The 25,763-nt window shown below is 31.4% G+C and overlaps 1 protein-coding gene across 2 annotated transcripts in view; it reads right to left on the bottom strand.

Annotated features, from left to right (window-relative positions):
- LOC108905534 overlaps positions 1–25,763 on the bottom strand; it is a 296,022-nt gene that overhangs the window by 104,679 nt on the left and 165,580 nt on the right. The window contains exons 5-11 of one of the 2 annotated variants that reach the window (XM_023454317.1): positions 7,646–7,683; positions 7,451–7,590; positions 7,177–7,373; positions 7,109–7,120; positions 6,766–6,983; positions 6,298–6,570; positions 4,291–4,884 (exon numbers count right to left, since the gene is read on the bottom strand). The exons of the other annotated variant lie outside the window; for it this stretch is intronic. Of the exons in view, the coding sequence (XP_023310085.1) occupies positions 4,549–4,884; positions 6,298–6,570; positions 6,766–6,983; positions 7,109–7,120; positions 7,177–7,373; positions 7,451–7,590; positions 7,646–7,683 (1,214 nt within the window). The 3' untranslated portion in view covers positions 4,291–4,548. Of the gene's footprint in view, positions 1–4,290; positions 4,885–6,297; positions 6,571–6,765; positions 6,984–7,108; positions 7,121–7,176; positions 7,374–7,450; positions 7,591–7,645; positions 7,684–25,763 lie in introns of those variants that run through there. 2 annotated transcript variants of the gene reach the window in all.

Below are 25,763 nucleotides of genomic sequence, written 5' to 3'. Positions count from 1 at the left end.
CAATGAAGCTTTCGAGCTGAAATTTTTACCACTTATTAAGGGTGTAAAAAGCCTCAAAAATCCTGAATTACAAGTGTCTGCGATGAAAATTGCATTAATTATTAGCAATTGAAAAAAACGGCAATTTTCGACCATTTTTGAGCTCTTGTGCATAAACAAATTATCGGAATTTAATCGGACTTTTTTCATTTTATAGGCTTATTTAATACCTACCTTTTTTGTATAAACTTTTTTTCGCTATGATTAATAGCTTTTTTACGTGAGTCAAAAAACCACTTTTCCATAACTTTGACCACTGTTAAAACAAAGTTTCCCAACTAGCCTCGAGTTGATTTTTTGATATTTTATTTATAACAAGTTTCCGAACAATATTCCGCAGAGAAACTTCTAATAGTATTTTTTTCCCGAAACAGGCTCTACCATGTCTATAATGACTGGGCTAGTAAAGAAAGGCATAAATTAGAAAAAGAAATGTATGTCGTCAGTAAATTTTATTTTATTGGAGAAAAATTATAACATATTAGAGACAGAATTAATAAACAATGGAATAATTGATGCTGTAATTTTATAACAGAATTACAGAAGAAAATATAAATCAAACTCAATCATTTTTAGAATCGGAACACTAATTGTGTTTTTTCTCAAACACTTTTTTGAATTTGAACTGAAATCCTAATTATCCAAATCATACTGTATCGTATATTTCCGCGCTGGGCTTTTTGGTGATATATTTTAGCAAGTTTGCACTTTTTACAAACATACAATACATTAAGAGCATATATTTATTTCACTAATTTTTAAAATCGATACCTTGCTGCGGCATATTCTGTTGCTGAGCATAACCGTGATACAAAATAGTGTGTCTTTTCATCTCGTATTTCCTCTTACAAGCGTACTTGCACATCTCGCAGGAATATAAAGTGTCCCGTTTGCAGTCTTGGAAATAATGCGCCTTCATCGAATTCATATTTTTGTATTCCTTCTTGCATTTGGGACAAGCAATTCGTCCAACTAAAAAAAAGGAAACAAATAAGGAGGCAAATTGAACTGAACAGAATTGTGGAAAGTTGCTCCCAGAAGATATAAAAAAAACTGGGAATATATTTTTTGCATATACAGGGCGGTCCATGATTGTACTGCTCCTGTAAAAGCATAGAAAACTATGAATATTTTAGTTAATTGGGTCTATTTACACTAATGGAAAAAAATTAAGGGATCAAAATAAAAATTTAAATATTCGGCGATTTTTCAAATGGCTGTATCTTTGATAAAAATGGTCGTATTGGAGTAAAAAAAAAGCAATTTGAAGCTTNTATAATGACTGGGCTAGTAAAGAAAGGCATAAATTAGAAAAAGAAATGTATGTCGTCAGTAAATTTTATTTTATTGGAGAAAAATTATAACATATTAGAGACAGAATTAATAAACAATGGAATAATTGATGCTGTAATTTTATAACAGAATTACAGAAGAAAATATAAATCAAACTCAATCATTTTTAGAATCGGAACACTAATTGTGTTTTTTCTCAAACACTTTTTTGAATTTGAACTGAAATCCTAATTATCCAAATCATACTGTATCGTATATTTCCGCGCTGCGCTTTTTGGTGATATATTTTAGCAAGTTTGCACTTTTTACAAACATACAATACATTAAGAGCATATATTTATTTCACTAATTTTAAAAATCGATACCTTGCTGCGGCATATTCTGCTGCTGAGCATAACCGTGATACAAAATGGTGTGCCTTTTCATCTCGTATTTCCTCTTACAAGCGTACTTGCACATCTCGCAGGAATATAAAGTGTCCCGTTTGCAGTCTTGGAAATAATGCGCCTTCATCGAATTCATATTTTTGTATTCCTTCTTGCATTTGGGACAAGCAATTCGTCCAACTAAAAAAAGGAAACAAATAAGGAGGCAAATTGAACACAAGAGAATTGTGAAAAGTAGCTCCCCGAAGATATAAAAAAACTGGGAATATATTTTTGCATATACAGGGCGGTCCATAATTGTACTGCTCCTGTAAAAGCATAGAAAACTATGAATATTTTAGTTAATTGGGTCTATTTACACTAATGGAAAAAATTATGGGGTCAAAAGAAAAATCCAAATTTTCGGCGATTTTTCAAATGGCTGTATCTTTGATAAAAATGGTCGTATTGGAGTAAAAAAGAGCAATTTGAAGCTTGAAGTTTCTAATTTTTGGATCTTGCAAAAAAAATTTTTTGAAGTAACATGTATCGCGCAATCGTAATGAATATCATGAAAAAAAATTTTTCGAAATTTTTTTCGATCTTATTTTTTGTGTACGGACTTGAAAAAATTTTTTCCAACTTAACCACCTTATGAATTAGATAGGTTATTCATTTCGTTTCAATTTCTTTTTTTTTTTGTCTCGATACGACCATTTCTCGCTGAGCTATCGGATTTTGAATGAAAATGGATCATTTTCTCTTTGTTCATCGATATCTCAGAAACCAATGGTTGCACAGAAAATCCACGGTGGGTTTCAGAAACTTGAATGAATTCTCTACAAGGTCCTGGCACGGTTTTTTAGAAAAAAAAATGTTTTTTTTATCCTTAACATGACTTTGAAGAATCGTAAAAAATAGGAATTTTAGGGGTCTTCTAGAAAATCACGTGCCACATTGAGAATATTGGGAAAATGGCTAATGTTAAGTGTGCCTTTTACAGGTCGTTGTACCCATAAAAACCATACAGAGTTTCAATTCGATCCATCAAAGCAGTTTTTTGTTTCATTCGAATGAATTTTTTAAAAAATTAAAGAATCACGTTCTTTGCCTTTAAATACTCGTAATCCGTAAAAAATGAAAAAAATGATCAATTTTCATTGAAAGTCCGATAGCTCAGCAAGAAATGGTCGTATCGAGACAAAAAAAAAAAAAAGAAATTGAAGCGAAATGAACTACCTATCTAATTCATAAGCTGGTTAAGTTGGAAAAAATTTTTTCAAGTCCGTACACAAAATATAAGCTTTTTTTAAATTCCCGATGTGACCATTTTCACCTAAATGTCTGTCAAAAATCACTGAAAACTTTCGGAAATTCTTTTGACCCTTTAATTGTTTGTATAAGTGTATTGTTTTGGAAGATTTCAGCATAAATACTATGAATTAAAGAATCATACAATCAGTTGGAATTAAATCTTTAAAATACTTACCTAATACGTTTTATATTTTTTCATGAATTAGCAATTACGGTTATAGTTTGATGATATGATAGTATGGTTCTGTCAATAAATATTATTTATAAACAACTATATTAACAGTAACTGTTTTTGCATGTATTGTCGAAATGTAGATTGTAATATTACCTATTATTGAAACATTGCTTCTGTCCCCATAGAGACAGAAAATAAAAACACATTTTTAAGCAAAATATTACAAAACTCAAGTGTTTGAGCGAAAATCAACTGTTTGCATGTCGGTTTTCGCCCATTTCTTAGTTTTGCAACAATTTTGAGTGAAACAATTTTACGGGATGGAAGATGAAAGAAGATAGGAGCTTCAAATTATATAATATTTTGGGATCCATATTGTGCCTGAAAAACTTTTCTAAAAAATATGTTACCATTATTAACATGCCTCCATATTAAAGAAAATTTGAACATTTAAGGTATTTTATTGATATTTATTAATTATAATACTAATATGTACATAGTATTAAAAAAAGATACAATTAACTTTGTGAAAAAAATAAGTTACTGAATTTTTATAAAGATGAAATTCCTAAAATATTTTAAATAACGAACATGATACTGCCCGCCTCTGTTCAATTTGAAAGTGTCCTCCTTAGTCTTGAATAGTGAGATACAGTGGCAAATACACGTTAGTATGTCTCAAAATCCTGAGAAATTCCACGACCAAATTTGAATTCAACGCAAAAAAATAATTTAAAACATAAGATGTATCATCTTGCGAATCTAAATCTACTGTTTGAATTTTCCGTGTTTGACAGCATTATGTCGCCACAGGACATACTTCCTCTTGCACTTATAGCTGCACATATCACAAGAATAACTTGTGTTCTTGGTACAGTCCTGGGAATAATGAGATTTCATCGTATTTAAGTTTTTGTACTCTTTCTTGCATTTGGGGCACGCTATTCTGGCATCTAAAAGAGGGAAAGATCAGTACACAATTTTAAAGTAGCTATCTGAAACTAATAGCACACTTAAAGGAAAATAGTCATTAGACAATTTTTGGTGAGATTAATTTTATTTAATACCTTTACATTATTTATCTTAATGGAACTACACCTAGCAATACAAAAAAAGCAATCTTATACATGAAACTTATCCCTAAAATTAGAGTAAGACATCCACAAGATAAAGATCAGTTATTTTTTTAACTTGCCACATAAAACATTTTGCCAGTTGACGTTTCATTATTACGATTTTTGCTTTTTCAAAACTGACAATGAACTAGGTGAATTGGTTTGAACAATGAAGTCAAGAAATACAAAAAATCTACTTCCATTATTATTTAAAAAGAATATGTTGAAGGAATTATAATCGTGTTGTTTACTGCTTCTTCAATTTCTGTTCTATTTCGCTCAAGACCACGCTTGAGGCAGGATCAACGTTTGCGTTGATTCTGTACACCAACTGGTCTATCGTTTGCCACAAATACCTGCATTCACAAGGAAAAGGTATATCCAAGGCGAAAAATATTTTAAACGTTACATCTAACGTAGTTAAAATGTCATTGAACATATATCTTTGATTGTCAAGTACAACGAAAAACGCTTGAGGGTTTTGAAGTGGACCCACTACTACCATAATGGGTTGTATCTTTATGTCGAACTCTTGAAGTTTCTTTCTTCTGTCGTTTAGTCTAGCATCCAGGTCCTGAGGCCCCTAAAAGAAAATATTTTATTGCATGGCATCGCAATGTGTGAATTTTCTAGATTTGTAAGGTTTTCCGCATCTAACACAGGGCCTTCTTTGGATACATGACATGAAGAGTCATTAACTTTTAAATAATTTATAAATTAAAACCCCTGGGTTATCCTATATTTGTAAGGAATAACTTGGAGCACACGAAATAAATAAATTCGTTATACAGGGTGTCACTGAAACAAATTAATAAAAAAAGTTTTACAAATTACAAAGAATAGCTAGAGAGATTGTAGATTGTATTCAAAAGTATGTAGCTTCAATTTTATCTTGTTTGCAAATGTCTTCACAAAAGGTTAAAATGTCACGGTGTGCAGTAATTTTGATATAATGGTAATAGAAAAACAATTAGTATACAAAAAAAACTTTTTTTTAATGCTAAGGGAGCGCCCCAACCTCAATGTCGAAGAAAACTTTTTTAAATACTCGATGTTCAGTTGTAGAAAAAAATGTTTAAAAAGTATCTGCTATTAATAAAATTTATTATTGTGACCTTTGATGATATATAACGTTCAATAAAAAAAATTATTACTTCGTTGATATTTATTTTTTAAAGACGCTAGAAAACATAGGTACACCACTTCGAAAGCTAAAATAATTATGAGTGACCTTTAGAAATAAAAATATCAATTTGAAATTTTCAGAATCGATATTTTTTTCAACCTACAAAATGATAAAATAACGAGAAAAAAATATTTTGGAAATTTTTTAAAAAATCTTCAGCGACCTTTAAAATTTTTTTTTTTGACATGATTTAAGGGGGCTCTTAAAACATGATAAAATAACATATTTTCACGAGACACGAAAAAAAATATTCGCTTTTGGTTTAAGTCATCCTACAATGTACGTTTTCAGCCACGAAATTTGAATAATTCTACATTTTTCGAATTTTCACCCCCAAGAACGGCAGTGACAACATTTTCAAAAAAATGGCGATGTTTCGCATGGTACTAGCTACATCCTGCACAGATTTACCTTCGCGCAACTCACTCGGTTTGAAAAATACAATACCTATTTACGTTTTCAGCCACGAAATTTGAATAATTCTACATTTTTCGAATTTTCACCCCCAAGAACGGCAGTGACATTATTTTCAAAAAAATGGCGATGTTTCGCATGGTACTAGCTACATCCTGGACAGATTTACCTTCGCGCAACTCACTCGATTTCAAAAATACAATACCTATTTACGTTTTCAGCCACGAAATTTGAATAATTCTAAATTTTTCGAATTTTCACCCCCAAGAACGGCAGTGATAACATTTTCCGTCGTAACACATTACCCACAAACGAATATTTCCAGGGACTGACGATATTTCAGTGCTAGTTGATTCAAAGTATATAAATGTTATATAGATGTAATAAAAAACTTACCACAACATGCAAGAAAAATCTGTCTGCCATCTCCAGCCTGTTGAGCTTAAAATTTTTCTTGGTGATTTTATTTCTGAGAATGGTAGGTTGGAAAAGCCATGGTAAGACTTTCAAAGACAGAACGGCTAAATCGATACTCATAGAATACAATTCGGGGGCCTGAACTTGTTTTCCTCTTAAAATTTCAACAATGGCAGAAGCTACCCCAGGCCAAATTTTGTGCATCGACTGATTTGTGATACTGGGATATTTCATATTAAAGTCTTCTTCGAACTGAAACCAAAATATCCTTTATTCAATACAAGACAAGGCAGGATAAAATTTAAATGTAAATTTTGATCTTTGGATCTAAATAAAGAAAATAAAGTTTTGTTGCAAGTATGCAACAAAATGCCTCACTATTCTTTACAAAACGTCTTGTACCATTATCTTCGACAATAAATGTATTAAGTACATAAAAGAACTTACGAGTTTGTACCCCATGGGTTGCTTCAGCGCAGGAAATGTGTGAAAATAAATTAGACCCGATTCTAACGATTTCAACTTCAACATACGTATATTGAATGTACTCCTCCAATCTTTCAGGGTTTCTTCCCAAATGCTATTTTCAGGTTGTAGTAAAGAATTATAACAAACTTTTTCATTCTCAGTTATATCAACTATTGAAATTCCTTGGTCATCTTTGTCTACAAAGAGAAATTAAAACAACTCAAATCAATAACAACAACGATACCAGTATGACAATAGTACTCCATATTCAACTATAATGACTTCTACGTAGAATCGACAATAAACAGAAGCAGAACATTACCTTTCCTTTGTCCTAGAAAAGAAACGTAAGATATAAAATTTCAAAAAGGATTGTAAAACTTTAAATACCTTCGCTGGGCTTGTCGAACTTGGCAATCGTCAGCGCCCTCTTGCAGTTAACCCATCTCGAATACAGTTTACCCCTGGGAAGGATCTTATCCTTTGAGTAAGTCTTTTTGGAATAAGGTATAAAGTACGATTCCAGTCTCTCTCCTGGGAAGAGTTCTACAATTTCCTGAGCGGCGTCGCGCAATATGCTCGGGAATCTAAAATAAAACGACGATAAAAAAAATTGTAAGGTGCAAGATTGACATTCAACATTGCTAATTGTGAAGTTACTTACTTATGAGACGGATTGTTTTGTAAAATTAAATTATCAATAACAATTTTGACGAGTTTCTGTCTGCTTGGGTTGTCCAAACCTTGCTGCTTCAGTAAAACAATTTGTCCGTCTGGAACACTCTTCAGCAGATGTTCCAAACCCTAAAATTATTCAAAATAAAACTGATTTAGTGGTACGTCGAAAAAGTTAACTTACGTTAGGAAAAATACTCCTTCTTTCGGTCCATAAGATCCCTAAAACATGCGTGACGTCATTCAGAGTGATCAGTAAAAAAAAAATTACAATACAGGAAAAATAACAGAAAATAAAGTTAGGTAAAACAATTAAAAAAAAACGTAGTATGATTTCTATAATTTTATTACCCGTGTAGGAACAAAAACAAGGAAACATAATTGAACTCTCTCAAAATGGTGCAAGGGGATCGTCGTTTATCTTAACGTAGTACTTCCCTTCGGACAAATTCTCGAGTGGATGTTTTGATTGGCAATGCCTTTTGATCTCGTAGGGGCGTTTATTATAATACTCGCAGAAGACGCACTTGAAGGATTTCTTCTTCATGCAGTCGACTTTCCTGTGATAAGCCAAGGTCAGTTTGGTTTTGAATGTCTTCCAACACTTAGTACAAACGTGACTCCGTTGTGCTGAAAATAAGTCCTAATGTTACCAAAAAAAAAAAGGAATTGGGAAGGAAGACACAAATTTACACAAATTACGTTATACTTTGTCGGGGGACCCAATACAGACATGAGGCAGAGTAAGTTGTAGCGACGGAATTGTTAGATATTGACATAACTCTGTGCATAGAATACCATAAAATACAATGTTTATCACTTTTTTAAACTTCTTTATGTTTAATTCTAAAAAATAATTAGCGTTGAAATAAATTTAAAATTGGATGAAATTCATATCGATGGAATTGGACCGTGTTGGAGTGTTTTTTGTGTACCATTATTTCCTTTTCTTGAGGTGTTTTCCAGTGAATGCGCGAAAATTGGATTCGAAGGTGTCGTATGTGCATCGAAAATGGTGGTGGACATCTTGAACATATGTTGTAGTTTGTTTTGTACTTGTGCCTTATTTTTAATACGAATGATTATTTGGACGACGTGGATCTTTGGGTACTTTAATTATATATTTTTCAAATTCAGAATTTTATTAAAAGTTAAGTTCCTGTTTTAAGAGATTCATAATTACTAAAATTTGAGCTAAAATTTAAGCACAACATTATCTTCGTAGTACAAAATCAATACATTTTATTTTATTTATTTCAAAACTGGAAAGCAATTTTCTTGAAATTTACTAAATGTTTCACAATAATAGTTGTTTACATTTTTTCCGTAGGACAAGTCTGCACGTGGTGTGCATCAGCTGTGTGGCGCTGTTGTCACGTTGTGATGAAACTCCCCAATATTAATACTCGCTGTATTTTGAAAACTGTTAATCTTACATCTGTAATACACAACTTTTTTGTTCATTTACAATTACTCTATCTCATGCTGAAGTTATGGCAGTCATACTTCTCACACCCTGTATAGAACCACAATTGCCAACCCCAAAATCTATTGAAATATATATATTTTTTAGAAGCGCAAATCCGTTACGAAACAACTTGCTTTGCCATATGTCTGTAATTGGCTCAAATAACTAAGTCGAAAATACTTAAACGCGTAAAAAACTGAATTGTTCTAAGTGTTTGTAATATCTATAACTCAGAACACTAATTCTTACCAAATACTTCCAATACCACTTCACATACACCTTAAATGCCAACGTCCTGTGCGGAGGATGATACTAGAAAAATTTGTTGACTTTATACAGTTTGATTTTTAACATATTCTCTGTACAAAAAATTTATGACACTGGTCTTTATCAGCAGATAAAACATATCTTTTCATAAAAAACACAAGGACTAAGGACAAGCAACTAATGTCTAGAAGTTGATAAGTTCCAGCAAAACATATAATCTTTTTAGTTAGTTTTGAAAAAACGTATACTGGTAAATAAAAAAATAACATAATGTCATGATGAAGCAAAACTCTCTTTATTGCTGTTGCAGAAACCTGTAATGGCTCTCTGACAATATTGAGCGTATTTAATGTTAAAAATAAACATACAGATTTAATCACCCTTGTCAAATTTTAGTGCATCGTTAAATCATAATATGCATTCAAATTTGACAGAAGTATTCCAGATCTGAACACCTTGTATATACATACATACATAGGGTGGTATTTGAGTATGTTCCACTAATAAAGGTAATTTTATGAAAAAAAGTTCCTATGGCTAAGATGTAGTTTTGGAGATGCAGGGTGTTATGGGTTTGAAAGATACCACATCTAAATAATTATCTACAAAGATCGTTTTTTTCTGCCTGACCATATAATTTCTTGAATAAATTATTAATTTACTGGGAGAACAGGTCACAATTAAATAATTTGTTGTAAAACAATTTTTTTTATGAAAAACTTTTTATTACGTTTCGGGATTATTTTTTCCCATCTTCAGATAAAACAATAATAACCATGGATTATAATATTTTGTGTAAAATTGTTAACACAGATTATCGAAACTGGCACAAATCTGCTATTCTCAGCTCACGGAATGCCATATCTTGTTTTGGACATCGTATACACATCTTGAGTACGAAGAACGCTTATTTAAAAAAAATTGTTATAGAGCTGTTCTCTGAACTAAGTAATGGCATGTTTACGTAAAACTTAAAAGTAAGTAAAGTAAAAGTAAAGATAAACTCCGGAATTTCACGACTAAATATTTTTGGAATTTGATCAATCCATTTGAATGCTAAGAAAAAGGTATTTTTGGCTTCAAATGCAATTTTCAATGCAATATGCTTACTGAGAATCCAAAAAAAAACTTATGAGTGAATTTGATTGCTAATTACTAGGGCTGTCAGAGAGAGCCGCAATTAAATGGCGTGCCAAGCGAAACATGCGCGAGCCGCTGCCTCAGAATGCTTTTCACGTTCAGGTCACATTAGTATACTGTTGCCTTTGTTATCGTGCGGATGTTTTGAATACATTTTGAATACATTGTTATAAATTATACTAATATATTGCTTATTTTCTACATATTTTATTTTAATGCGCTTAACATGATGTGTACGCCTATGTTCCGCGGCTCAGTTCTGACAGCGCTACTAATTACATTTCAAACGAAAAAGTATGTTTTGCTTTAAACAGTTACAGCATACTTGTTGACAATTCACAAAGTCACTGGCGTAGAAATTTTGTATTTTCAGAAAAATAACATAGAGAAAATTTGAACGCCACTGATTTTCGCCCTTCCAATGATTATGTTTTATTTAAAATATCATTTTCTCTTTAAAACATAATAAGAAATTAAAAAAAATATTCAGTGCCGTTGAAATTATGAGGTATCTAGTAACCATGTATCCTAATATCTCCGCCACTGGTCAATATATTTTAAAACCTTTAACACCCTGTGCAATAGGAACTGTATTTCTTAAAATAATCAGAAAAATTGTCCCCTATATTACCAGAACGTACTGAAAGACCACCCCATATTGACATACTTAAGTATAGATATATATATTTTATAAATAGTTTTTTACGTAGCTTACTGTTTTTTTTTAATAAATAAATAAATAATTTCCAAACAGAACGCATTAAGAAAAAATCATTAGTTCTAAATATTGACACAATAAAAATAAAGGTCAAATTAATACACAGTTTTCTAACGTGCAAAAACTAATTCTACGTAAAATAAAGGAGTACCTACNTTTATAAATAGTTTTTTACGTAGCTTACTGTTTTTTTTTTTAATAAATAAATAAATAATTTCCAAATAGAACGCATTAAGAAAAAATCATTAGTTCTAAATATTGAAACAATAAAAATAAAGGTCAAATTAATACACAGTTTTCTAACGTGCAAAAACTAATTCTACGTAAAATAAAGGAGTACCTACTCAAAACATTTAAAACTGAATTACCATGTCAATAAAAATTATTGTCAAACTTGTTAGCTTGTTCACCCAAAATATTACAGTAACAAAATTATTTTGTACTATGTTTTTTTTAAGAGTAGATACAGCTGTACGTAATTTTTAACTCAAGTTCAATATACTGGTACTCGAGTCACTGGAAAACAATTCACAAGCATTCATCCCAACCACTCGACCGTTCTTCATGGTTGCTATCTTGTGGATTCTGTACAAATGTCTGATAAGGTGGACCTTTTGGTAAGCCCTATAGCTGCAAGTGTCAATGCTGCACTCAAATTTCGGAGACTTTCCGCAGTCGTACCTCACGTGCCTATTTAGGGCAGTTTTTGAACGGTATCTCCGTCGACACATTTCGCATTCAAATACGGGAACACCTAAAACGACATATCTTAGTAACAGATACACCCAAGTGGAAGTGTAAACTTTATCCTTAAATTAATGAAATGGTGTAGGTATATTATTTGTTACTTGTCTTAAATCTGTACTTTGATTCCTACAAAGAAAACATTCCATGGAAAGTTTATCCAAGATTTCAAACTGTACAAAATTGTGGAGATCATTCAACGTCCAGAGAATTACAAAATGTCTCAAATTTATTATCAATTACGATTTTTCGACGACGTAAGCCTCTTGCCCACAACCGAGACTCAATTGCTCAGTCCATAGTCCATATCTTTCGTAAATATACAGGGTGTCCGGGAAAATGTGGGAAATCTCTTAGAAATATGTCCCTAAAGGACGCCGCTGGAAATCAGTTTTTCTTGAATAACTTTTGACGTACTTAATATAATTTAATAAAAATTTTATGTGATGGACACTAGTAAGGACCTCTTAAAATAGTGTCCTTAAAACATATTAAGCTTTTTTAGTTTACCAGAGGCAGGCTAAGCTTTACAACTTAATGCCTAAATTTTAGCAGCCTGTGATAAAAGACTTTCAAATAATAAATCTGGGTAGCTTCAAACTTAGACTAAAAAAAAAAGGTACTCTTGTGTATTGTCGATAAAATGAACCGTTTAAGAGAAAAAGAATAATAAATGAGGTCATGTTTTATTGTTAATAAAAAGGGACTTCTATTTTTTTCTCGATGTTTAATCCGAAAAAATATAAAATTAAAAAAAAGCAGTGGTGTCCCTTAACAAAATTATAGAAAAACTTCATGAGGGAGTTCAACATGGGCTCCGTGAAGTCTAAATTGAGGACTGCTGTACCCGTCACAATAACCCAGCATTGTTCCTTATCACATCCCACTGAAATGTGATTATCTGTAGAAGTTCCTCCCTAGTGTCGACCGGAGTGGAATGCACCAATTGTTTGAGCTGTCCCCACAGGTAAAAATCCAGAGGCGTTAGGTCGGGAGATCGAGCAGGCCAGGCGATTGGTCCTCCTCTACCTATCCAACGGTTTGGATAGACGTTATTCAGGTGCATGAAGTACATGTTTCGGCGGGTTTCAATTGGTAAGTGTTTTATCTTCAAAAGCGTTTTGAAGGAACTCCAAATAAAGTGTCCATTCAATTGTTCCGGCAATACGAATGGTCCAAAAAAAAAAATGACAATGATTCCTGCCCAGAAGTTAATTGACTGGAACTGATTGTTGAAACAATAGTGGCATGGGGATTTTCGTCAGCCCATACATGTGTGTTGTGTAAATTGGTGATACCATGGTAAACTTTGCTTCATCGATGAAAAGAATAGTGCTAATGAAGTTCTACATTATTTCGTTGCTGATCCAATAGCCAGTTTGCAAACTGCATTCTACGAGGAAAATATTCAGGAATCAGTTCATGTATTTTTTGCAAATGGTATCGATCTGCTGATAATTTGGAGTGCTCATTGATGGAGTGTTTTCTACAGCAATTAAAATATTTTCCTCTAATTGCGACTTACGTACAGTTCTTCTCAGACCAACATCAGTACTATTTTTTTTTAATTTTCCTACAAATATGAAGAAAATCAATAATATGTATTACCTTATTAGCTGGAATCACCCACTATTCTCCTTTAGACGTTGGTCAACTCGTTGAAATGTCTTATGGTTTGGCAAAGCACAATTAGGAAATCTGTTGTGATATAACTTTCTGGCTTGTCAAGCATTGCAAGACGCAAGACCATACATGAGATGATATCTGCATACTCAATAAACGTGTATTCCATATATCGAATTAATTCACAATTAAATTCACCAGGAAGTCCAAAAATCGGTAAATTAATAACGAAGTAAAGGATGAATGTGTCAGCGATGTCACTTTGTAGTCGAGAAAAAAAAAATAGAAATCATGGCACTTTTTATTAAAAATAAAGCATGAATTCTTTTTTTCGTAGACGATTCATTTTATCGACAATAAACAAGAGTACCTTTTTTTAGTTTAAGGTTGAAGCTACCCAGATTTATTATTTTAAAGTCTTTATCATACAGGGTGTTAAAAATTTAGGCATTAAGTTGTAATGCTTAGCTCGACCCTGGTAATTTAAGAAAGTTAAATATGTTTCAGGAACACTATTTTAAGAGGTCCTTACTAGTGTCCATCACATAAAATTTTTATTAAATTATATGAAGTATTTTAAAAGTTATTCAAGAAAAACCGATTTCCAGCGGCGTCCTTTAGGGTCACATATATCCGTAGGGAGGGTCTGTACGAAAAATTTTTATAGGAACTTGTCATTTTATTTTTTTCATGTTCTATCTGCACCCGAGAGAATTTCCACATTTTCCTGGACACCCTATATAAATAAACAATTATTGGGTTAAAACGAAACAAATAAATAACTAAATGAAAAATCGGTAACAATAATAATATTTTATAAATCCAAACCCCCAATATATAATTTCATAAATACAACAATATCTGTCGTGTGAATAACATATAACTAGTAGTTCTAGTAACTAACAATAAGAAAGAAAGCCAACGTAACAAAATAAGTGATAATAATACAAGATGAAGAAAACTAAATATAGCTCTAAAACAAATAATTAATTATTTAAATATAATATAATAACAAATAAAAATCAATAATTTTAATAAGGCACTACTTGCAATGAAATATTTCATAACAAAAATCATAAAATATAATACTTTCATGTTGTAGGGTTTCGTATCTATTTAATGAAAAATAAAGGGTCCTATAAAGAAGTGTTTTTAATTATTCAAAATAAAATAGGCTTTTGCGTCAAAACATAAAACATAATTTACTCTTCTAAATGTTGATACTTACATTAATAGAAACCCAAACATATTTACTACTAAATAACAAGTTTTCAAAACTTTTTAAACCGTATAACAATATAATAACTAACAACAGTAACTTGGGTGTATTATTGCACCAAATTTATAATTGCACTTATAAATATGTAACAATTAATAATTTTATTGCTTTGATAAAGGGAATAAATATAATTCCTATAATTAATCACGTATCTACCCTAGCTTCTTGTAGTTTACTGTAAGTTACATGAAATGAAAACAGTTGTACTCATAATAAAAACTAACTAAAATAAACATGAACTAAAATTATACTTTTGGGAAAAAAATAAAGGTGATATAGAAATGAATACCTTCATAGATAATTACGGCAAAAATTAAAAAATGGTTCCTATACGGCTTCACTTTTGAAATATATAATAAATGTTTCTGAAGAGCAATGATTTTCTCAGTTACCTTTTGATGTTACAAAAAATAGACATTTTCTTTTCCCAAGTAGTTCTTATAAAAAATATGTTTAATACAACCTATTTTTGTAAGTTGTATAAATAGCAAGGGGTAGAAAATTTTATGTCACTTTTGATCCAACCGTCACCAAAAAATAAAACTTTCTCATCTCGTATCTCTAAAATTAAATGTATGTAAAACTAAGTAAACATTTTTTCTTATTTTTCTTCACGTAATCACCTATACAATTTTGTTTTTGGAATATCGCCATACCTCGTTCACACAGGGTGTTTAAGAAAAACGTATCACAAAGAAACCGTTATAAAATATCAATGGGTAACGTCGCTGATAGCAACCCCTATAGACCAGTGCTTAAGCCTTTAAAAATGGTAAAAAGTAAAAAAAAATTATAGTAGGATGAAACCCATTGGAAAAGGAAGATAATATAACAGAAATGAAAAGAAAAATAATTTACGGGCTATCTGAGGTCGGGAAGGGGAAGGGGGTGAGTTTTTAAGGGTAAAAAACGGTTTCCCTTGATTTCCAGAAAAACTACAAGTCTTATGGAAAAAAGTTAAACGACAAAGTTGTAGGTAATAAAAAGATCTACAACTTTTGTATTTACACTTTTTTCACATAACCTCAAAATTTATGTGAAAAATTCAAATAACCAAGTTTTTGGTTTTTTATTTTTATCTTTTACAAACAAATTTTTTTTTCACGAAATTTGGTGAAAACTTACCTATTTATGTCCCAAACACGCTGTAATTTTTTTGATTTGAAATATTTATTTTTTCACCTTATTTTTACTTAATATCGAAAAAGCACCCTAATTTTCAATCGAAAATTCTCACGTCAAAATATCTGCTTTTTTAAAAACGTCGGTGGGCTTTTTCTTCGTTGATATCTCTACTTTCTGATGGTGTAAAAAAAAATATACATTACTATGGTAAGTTTTCTCAGGAAATGCAAAGAAACGAAAGAAGATTCTACAACTTTCTCAAAATATTGTAGATGTCTTATTAAATATTAACTTTATTAACTTATTTGGTTGTTAATTATAATAGTATATTTCGACTTGTAATTTTTTTGTTTATCAATGTAACATGGAATCTTACGTTTTTCGAGTAATTAAAGTGTAAATTTTAATAAATAGCTCAAAATTGTACATAATGATTAGAAAAAAATTTTCGGATTCTAGTTCGTTTCTTTGCATTTCCTGAGAAAACTTACCATAGTAATGTATATATTTTTTTACACCATCAGAAAGTAGAGATTTCAACGAAGAAAAAGCCCACCGACGTTTTTAAAAAAGCAGATATTTTGACGTGAGAATTTTCGATTGAAAATTAGGGTGCTTTTTCGATATTAAGTAAAAATAAGGTGAAAAAATAAATATTTCAAATCAAAAAAATTACAGCGTGTTTGGGACATAAATAGGTAAGTTTTCACCAAATTTCGTGAAAAAAAAATTTGTTTGTAAAAGATAAAAATAAAAAACCAAAAACTTGGTTATTTGAATTTTTCACATAAATTTTGAGGTTATGTGAAAAAAGTGTAAATACAAAAGTTGTAGATCTTTTTATTACCTACAACTTTGCCATTTAACTTTTTTCCATAAGACTTGTAGTTTTTCTGGAAATCAAGGGAAACCGTTTTTTACCCTTAAAAACTCACCCCCTACCCCTTCCCGACCTCAGATCGCCCGTAAATTATTTTTCCTTTCATTTCTGTTATATTCTCTTTGTTTTCCAATGGGTTTCATCCTACTATAATTTTTTTTGGTTTCAAAAATTATCGACCCTGGTCTACTAGCTGTTGAAAACTAACAATTCTGACGAATTTAGCACCCTCAAAACTTAACTTGAACCAGATTTCAATACACTACATTGTTCTTTAGAAAAAAACATGGCTAAAACAGATAGGCTCATGGTTTATAGTAATGAATTGTATTTACTAACGTTTTATCCGCTCATGGTACCTTTTCTCAAAACACCCTGTATCTACATCCTCAAATTCTTATTGCAGGTTCCCATCGTCACCCTTACTAGTAGAAGGATCACTGGAAGGCCTATGTCCTTGAATTAGACGAGCTTTCAGATAAGATTCAACAGCAAGTTGCGGATTTCCCAGTGAAGAGATGGGTTTATTTTTTATATAACTTGGCACTGTATCAACCCTGGGAAAAAACTCGTTCCCAGCCGGCTGGGATTTCGAGTAAACATCGTCGGTATTCTCCTGAGGTCTGTAGCTTTCATTCAAAATCAGTTGTGGCTTAAGATTAGTCTGTAATACTTTGTTTTTGAGTTCTAGCATGGCCTGCTCTGAAAAGTTGTGATGTTTCCTGATGTGCACCCCCAGGTTGCCCTTCTGCTTTGCCCTGTAGGGGCAATAGGGACACTGGAACATGGGTTCCTTGCCCCCGCATTCAACCTGCTCGTGTCTTCTCATAGTGGACTTCCAACGGTATCGTTTTCCGCAGTGTCTGCAGGCAAACTGCGAGTCGTGACTATAACCAGGACGTACAGTGCTCTCAGATAAAAGCTTGAATTTCCTCATAGGATGTCCGTTTTCCCTTTTCGCCGTCTTGCTCGCGGGATTGCTGAGCAGGTTCTCTAAAGTCGGGGGGATCAAGATTTGATCGAATTCTAAATAGTCTGAAATTTAAAAGTTGGAATTAAGGTAAAATAAAAATAAAGTAAATAAACAGAACACAAAACAGAAAGCTGAGTAAAATAAGGACGTAGACAAAGAGCTGAAAAACAGTACAAAAAAAAACAAAAAGCTTAAGAACTGTTTCAAAATAAAAAAGAAAATATTTGGCAAAAAAGAATGGTTTACACCGGTACTTAAATCACTAAAATGAGATATAAATAATAGGAAGAAGATTAAAAAAAGTAAGGAAAGGCAGTAGATCCTGTGTAAATTATTTTTGTTGACTACAACAATGTTACTGGGTATATGTGGTAACTGCCAGTCACTTTTTTCTCGAAATGACTTATTGCAGTAGTAACGAAAAAATTAAATATAATTAAATGATATTGTAGCAACTACTCTGCGAAGTAATGTCCCGTCGACTATTAAATTAGACCTGCAATATCTACTGGACATTTGTCAGTAAAATCACCAGATACAGACATGACATAATAATTAGTTAATTTGTTTATAAGGCCATAACCTGTAAACTATTCAACATACCGATTCCAGATTTCGTGTGAGTTATTAGACAGTGATAAGGAATGAGATGATGCGATGCCAAAACATTCTGGTAATAATAACGCAGTTTATAAATGTTTGATTCAAAAGTTATAAATAAACTTCTGTTTATAACTTTTGATCTAATGAATATTTTTTGACGCTCGAGGGCTAGTTTTGTAGGTCTTTTGAAGTGAAAAAAAAAAAGTAAATTACTGTTTTCTCGTGGAAATGAATGGAAAAAAGTTATAAGCGAAAAACGTGAATTTACGTAAAAATTATACAATTCACCAGCCTCTAAACAATCTTCAACCCCCATTTTTATGACTGTGGAAACTAATATGCTATTGTACATAATATTTAGCATCTATAGTGATAAATTCAGCTTGCCGGAACAAAAAGTCACGAAATGGTCATTTCCCAGCTCTTTCTCCTGGCCTGTAGGTATATTTCGCTTGGTCAAAGGCGGCCAGGCAAATGTAGAACACGTAGACGCTAAAGACTGAAATATGTTTTATTTCAAGAGCCTGGCAACTTTAAAATAAAGAATATGTGTCGCACGTCATTTTTCATCGTAAAGTATTTACCTACATATTATTTTTTCAAATAAAATCACCAATTAGTTTCATAGAAATATACGTACCTATATTTTTCTTAAACTAATTTAGTAGAATACAAATTCTAACTATTAACTACATATTATAATTAGACAATGCGGTATTTTTTCCGTTTTAAAATAGATCCTGCAAAATTTTCGGATATATCTTCAGAGATAAAGATATAAGAAAGATAAGAAATTATTAACTTCCACATTAATTCGCTTTAAAAACATGTTTCACATTTATATGTGCTTTTAAATTGCATCTTTTCTTGAACTTATGGCTGCAATAGGAGCAAGCAAACCTAGGTTCCTTTCCACAGTCGAATTTCTGATGATGCTGCAGGTCTCTGAAATATTTGTACCTCCTTCCACATTCGCAAGCATGTCTCACGTCTAAAAATAAACATAATTAGTTGATATAGTAAGTAGTTTTTATATTATTTGAACTAGAGGACACTATACCTTATTATAAGAATAATATGTACCTACTGTACTACACTTTATTAAAAAATGTAACATAAATTGTGTTTGTTTCTTTGTCATAGCTCAAGTGGGAAAAATGAATCGATACACTGTATACAGTTATTTACTGGAAAAAAAAATGTACAAAATAAAAATACATGAAAATTAACAAACTATTCACAGGAGCATATAAAAAACAAATAAAAAAACTATCTGCAAACATGTCTAGCATTTCCATTAATAATAGAGATGACATTTTGTTTCAACAGCTTTCTTTGTGTTTCACTACCAAATGCCTCCTCAAATTAAATTTCTTCCTGAACTTCATGTGACAATAAGAACAAACAAATCTTGGCTCAATTCCACATTCAAATTTTTGATGCTGCTTCAAGTTTCTAGAATATTTGTACACCTTTCCACAGTGGCAATTATAAGCTTCTAAAAACGACAGTGAATGGAAACATCTTCAGAATTATTAATTAATACATGTTATGTGCCCTCTCTTCCTTCAGTAATAAAAAACAAAACACATGCATGCAACATATAAAATTAGATTAATCATTTTGTAATCAGTTTTTAAAAATACAAATATCAAGTCACATACTATTTATTATTGTTTAAAAAGGTATGAAGTACACATAATTTAAAACTATTTAAATAAGATATTCGGAAATATCACATTCCTCCAGATTTTCGGATACCTGTAAGTCTTCAGCGGACACATCGACACCCTCGCTGGTTTCGCGCACATCAGAGCTCAAGAACAGGATTTCATTAGTACTTTGTACATCCTCAGAATCCGTATGACACTGAGACATAATATGTCTTTTACAAGCAAATTTCGAAGTGAACCTTTTCTTGCATATATGGCATTCGAATTTCTTCTGGCCGCACGACTTCAGATGGAACTTCATGTTTGACTTATACTTGTAGCATCTTCCGCATTGTTCGCACCTATATCCGTGCATTACTAAAAGAAAAAAAAGTCAGTGATAGAATGGAGCTTTGACATGGAGGACCTTAAGAACCGATTTCACCGGCGTTTCTTAAATGTTAAGCTCCATTTAAATTCCAAAGTAATTTTTTATATATTTCACAGATACGACTACTTTGGAGTTTAAGAAAATTTTGTAAGGTTTTCTGTTACATTTTCCTTGACTCGAAAGTATGTTGGCGAAAATTAGTTTTGGATTTAAGAAGGGCTTAACATAAAGTAATGTCATGTAATCGGTCATAAGCGTGTTCGTGGGTTTACGGTTAAAATGATCAGAAAAGGGTTTTCTCTAAATTTTACCTGATTTTTAAAAAAATATGTGTTGCTGTGGATTGAAACTTGAAAATTAAGAATTATTTAAATTTTACATATCAGAGAACGAAATTAGAAGAAACAAGTATAAACTCACCATTTGGTTGATCGTTACCAATTAAACGCATTTTTTTTAATTCTGTAACAAATGAATGTTTAAAAAACTACAACAAAGAGAAAATTATAATAATTCATATGGGGAAAAATTAAATTCAATAATTTGTTTTTAAATTATATTAAATATATGTATAAAATGTATAAAAAGTATAAAAATTATTCTTTAAATAGTTCACTTTAAGTATCCAATCTAGAATTTTAAAGATTTTAAATCTTATTATACATATAAGAGGGTTATACACTAATGCAAACAATTAAAGGGTCAAAAGAATTTTCGAAAATTTTCCGTGATTTTTGACACTGTATTTAGGTGAAAAATGGTTGTATCGGGAATTAAAAAAAAGCATTTTGAGGCTATAAGATTCTAGTTTTTAGATCTGTTGGTTGAAATTTTTTAGGAGCTACAAAAGATCTAAAAAATAGAATCTTAGAGCTTCAAAATTTTAATTCCCGGTACGATTATTTTTGACCTCAATACACTGTCAAAAATCACGGAAAAATTTCCAAAAATCCTTTGACCCTTTAATTGTTTGCATTAGTGTATATAAAAATTGTACTCATTTTATAAAATAATTAAATTATTATAAGCCAAACCAATATATAAAACTATAAAATTATTCTATATTCTAATGTAAGAAGTAAAAGGTGCCCCAAACGGATTTTAATTGGGCCAATTCAAATCCGTTTGGGGCACCAGTGATATTTTCAGTACTGTGAAATATTTATTTTATTACATATTTTTTCATATATTATATTTACAAAAAATTTATAATGAAACGGAGGTGTCTGAATTAAGTAGACTTTGTACTTATATACTTTCAGTTACATGCAAACACTGGTGACTAAAACCTAAAACTATAAAAAATATAAACGAATAACCATATATAAACAAATATTTAGTAGTACCTAACTAAAACTATATTTTTTATTGTTTTACCAACTTCAATGATCGTATTTCAGTCACCCTCTACTGAAATTTTGTTTTATAAAAACACATTTCACACAAAATAAATCTTCAATTTCTTACAACACATTGTTTCTATAAAACAAAATGAACATACGATACGACCTATTCCTTTTTGCTTACAGCTGCTACCGAAATATATACTATCTAAGATAGCCCTTTCCCATATTTAGTATTCATATATTGTTAGTAAAAAATTAAATCTATTACGATTATCTATAAAAATAAATACTTTGGTCCTACAAAATACATATATAGGTATATAAATTAACAGAATCAAGATTACGAAATATATACGGGATTTCAAAACGTACGTCGATCTTCTACATACGAAATAAACTTCAACTCAACAATAACAGTTACGTAAACATAAAACAAGGGAATAACTATGAAGTGATGACAAACCTTTGAAATCTGTAAACATTTAAACGATTTTGTACTATTCTGAATTGCGTTTGTAAGTACTCAACACCTCCAACTTGTGCTCCTTGTGCTTCGCCATGACGTGCATGATGAAATGGATCTTCTGCCTTCCTTTGTAAGGGCAATAAGTGCACTTGAACTGCGGTTCCTTACCGCACTCCCATCTGGAATGGTTGTAGAGGGAGCTCTTCCTCTTATAGGCGCGTCCGCACTTCTTGCACGCGAACTTGTACTGCTCCTCCGGAAAGACTTCTTCTGTCGGAAACGGAAACACAGCTAAAAATTATCATGCTTTATTCATTATTCGTTAGAGGCGAGTTGTGCTTTGTCAAGTTTTTTATGTTTTTAGTTAGTATTTAGTAGCTATGTACAAGAGTTAAGAAAAAAATGTGTTACAAAATAATAAATAAAAATATTTTGTTATGTAGCACCTTGAACAATCTATAAATTAGTTTTGTAAAAGAAAAATAATTTCCTTCACATTTGACACTCATATCGAATTGTTTCTTAAATGAATAGGATGCCAGTATGTCTTCCTAGTTATATTTCGACAATTTTAAATATGTATCAAATATTTCTATGAGGATGAAATCAAATATCTATAGAGAGTCTTGTATCTCCATGCCACAACATCAGGTTATTCCAGGCTCATACTTTGTTATAAAATGATCTAAGGAACAAACTCTATTTACTCTAGGAAATATGGGGTAGGTTTTAGAGCATATACCACATGGAAGAATGTATTAAAAGGTGTAGACGCTGTAGAGAGAAGGGACAGTAGTTTGGATACTCGTTCTCTCTCACTATCTCATCATTGAGAAAGGAGTTGCGTACGCCAATCACGTACCTGCACGAGAAAGAAAGATAGTACCCAAATTAATTCTTTCTCTGTCTGTCACTCAGATACCGTCGGCGTAAGCATGCTTCCTCTTTTTAGTACATGCTCTAAGGGGTAGGTGTTTTAAAAAGAACAAATCGAACTGGTAATATTTATTTAAGTTTTAAGGGTTTTATAACTATACTGTTATTCTGAGAAGTGGCGTCTTGTCACCAAATGTCTGATATAATTCGGTTTCTGCTTGGTGGTATAGCCACACTGGGCACAGCAAAAGTTGGATATTATACCGCACTCCCATTTCAAATGCTTGCACAGAGAACTCTTGTGCTTATATATTCGGTAGCATTTTGGGCAAGAAATCATTTCTAAAAGTCAAAAATCAATCAACAAAAGTCACTTACATTTTTTAACAACTATATAAAATTAAAAAAAAACGATTTATTGGATATTCTTAGTTATTCTTAAACTATTCTTTAGGAAACTACGGAAGTATACAAAACATAGTCGTATACTTTTTTGCTGTATTGTAAAAACTAGAGTATACAAAAGATATAGACAGAATCGGTTTATTGTTATTTGTGTTTTCTGCATCATTTTTTCCTCGAGATTTGTTTTTCTTGATAATAGTCACGCCACATTTCTCTGAACATATTTTTTAATGCCTTCCAAGTAGGCCTTCCAAATTGTATCGGTTGTTATGTTTCAGAAACATGGGAAACGTCCTTCCGAGAACATAAAAACCCATTTTTAGTGGTGCATTAACTTTAATGTCAAATATAGCAGACACTTTTTAATTCCAATTCTTAACATATTTGAGAAAATCAGACGTCATCCGTTAAACAACAACTTTAATTCCAACGACGATATTTTATACTAGACAACAAGAAATTCAGCAAGAAAATGTCAAAGGAGACTCACAACCATCATCAAAGTAAATTCGATATTGATGTTTTTTATCATATAGACTCCACAGAACACCATATTTCAACTATAAGAATATACTAGAATGGTATTTGATCCTTAGGAACGTTATGCTTTCTGTTCATGTGGTAAATAAAATGGACTTTCTGTTTGCAAGTGCGATTGCACATGGGACACCTAAATTGTGATTCTACGCCACACTCCCACTTCAAGTGTTTGTACAATGAACATTTGTACTTGTAATATTTTCCGCAGCGGTTGCAATGGTAAAGTTCCGATGAAGCAGCTGAAAACGAGAACATTTTAAATATCAAGTTTTAAATATACCTAACTACAGTTCTGTCCAGTACAGAATCGAGTACAACCATAAATGGTGGTACGTAGCTGATCCAATATTAAAATTCAACCAAACAGTAACAACAAATCAATGCATTCTTAGACAATCAAACTTGATCGATGCATGTAGATGAAGTAACTAATACAAACTTTGTAATAATAAACATTCTACCTTTCGTATGCGGAGATCGTGTGAATACTACTTTAGTTGTACACGAACTTTCATGAAGATGGTGCTAATAATAAAAGTAATAATAAATACATTGATGTTAGAAGGATTAATATAAAATTATATTTAGGGGAAAAGGATGGATGTTATTTTGCGATCTTTACTTATAATAATATTTTGGAATGCCGTAAATATAGAATTATAATCGGAAAATAAAGAAATGCTCGCAATTAAAAGAAATATCAGAGTTAAGAACAAGGATAAGAAATAAAACCAATACGACAAATTATAATAAATATATATTCTTAACATTTTATTGTAAAAAAGTATAAGGTACCTTAACCAAGCTAATTTGAAAACAGATGTGGATATGCAAATAATATAACAGATATGTGTAAATAAACCAGAGAATACCTAATTTTTGTATTAAATGCTGAAATACTATTAAAAACTATTAATAAAAATAATATTACAATTAAAAATAAAATCAACGTTTGCCACATTTTTTCACTTTCAATATTTTTTTGAATACCTGAGATTAACGTTATATGAGATTTCATTAATTTTGACTTAAAAAATTAAAAACGTCTGTAAATTGTTCCACACAAAAAAATCAGTTTTACATAGTAAAAATACTGGTAGTTGCAAAAATATTTTTGAGCAGCTTACAACGACCACGTAAAACAAAAGTCAGTAATTTAGTTTGTTGGAAGACCATATTGAAAAACTACCTTTGCTTTAATACTTTTTTGACAATTTAAATGACAACAAAGCAGATGGAGGATGGGGGAAATAACGAACAGAAAATTACACCCCATACGATGAAAAAACTGTCTGATTAATGTCAAACACCCGCAAGTATAATAAACAGACATTGTCGCTAGATTGTCGCTGTTTCAGACGAATAAAATTTTTTTAGTATTGAATATTTTTTCTTCTTTGAATAGAAACTCTTTCTTAAATTACAAATTATGAGTCTATCTGTAACAGTACGAGAAATATATCCAAATTTTTTTCCTCCCCGATATACAGGACGACCCACAAATAAGTGCCAAAATTTTAACCACCTATTAAATCAACAAAAGCAGCACCTTTTGTGGTAAAATGTCGGCACTTATTTCTGGGACATCCTGTATATATCGATGCTTCCCATTTTTTGAATTATATTTTCCTTCTTATACATACTTCCGATGCCTGATGTCGCATCAGGTGACCTTTCTGTTTAAATTTTCGGTGGCAAACCTGACACGGAAAATTCCTTTCTGCAGACGCGCATTCGTAGTTAATGTGTCTGTTCAAATGTTGTTTTCTCTTGTACGAATGTCCGCATACGCTGCACACGAACCTT

Source organism: Anoplophora glabripennis, unplaced genomic scaffold, assembly GCF_000390285.2.
Source record: "Anoplophora glabripennis isolate ALB-LARVAE unplaced genomic scaffold, Agla_2.0 scaffold53, whole genome shotgun sequence".
In the NCBI taxonomy this organism is placed as follows: domain Eukaryota; kingdom Metazoa; phylum Arthropoda; class Insecta; order Coleoptera; family Cerambycidae; genus Anoplophora; species Anoplophora glabripennis.
This window is presented reverse-complemented; position numbering and strand designations above follow the sequence as displayed.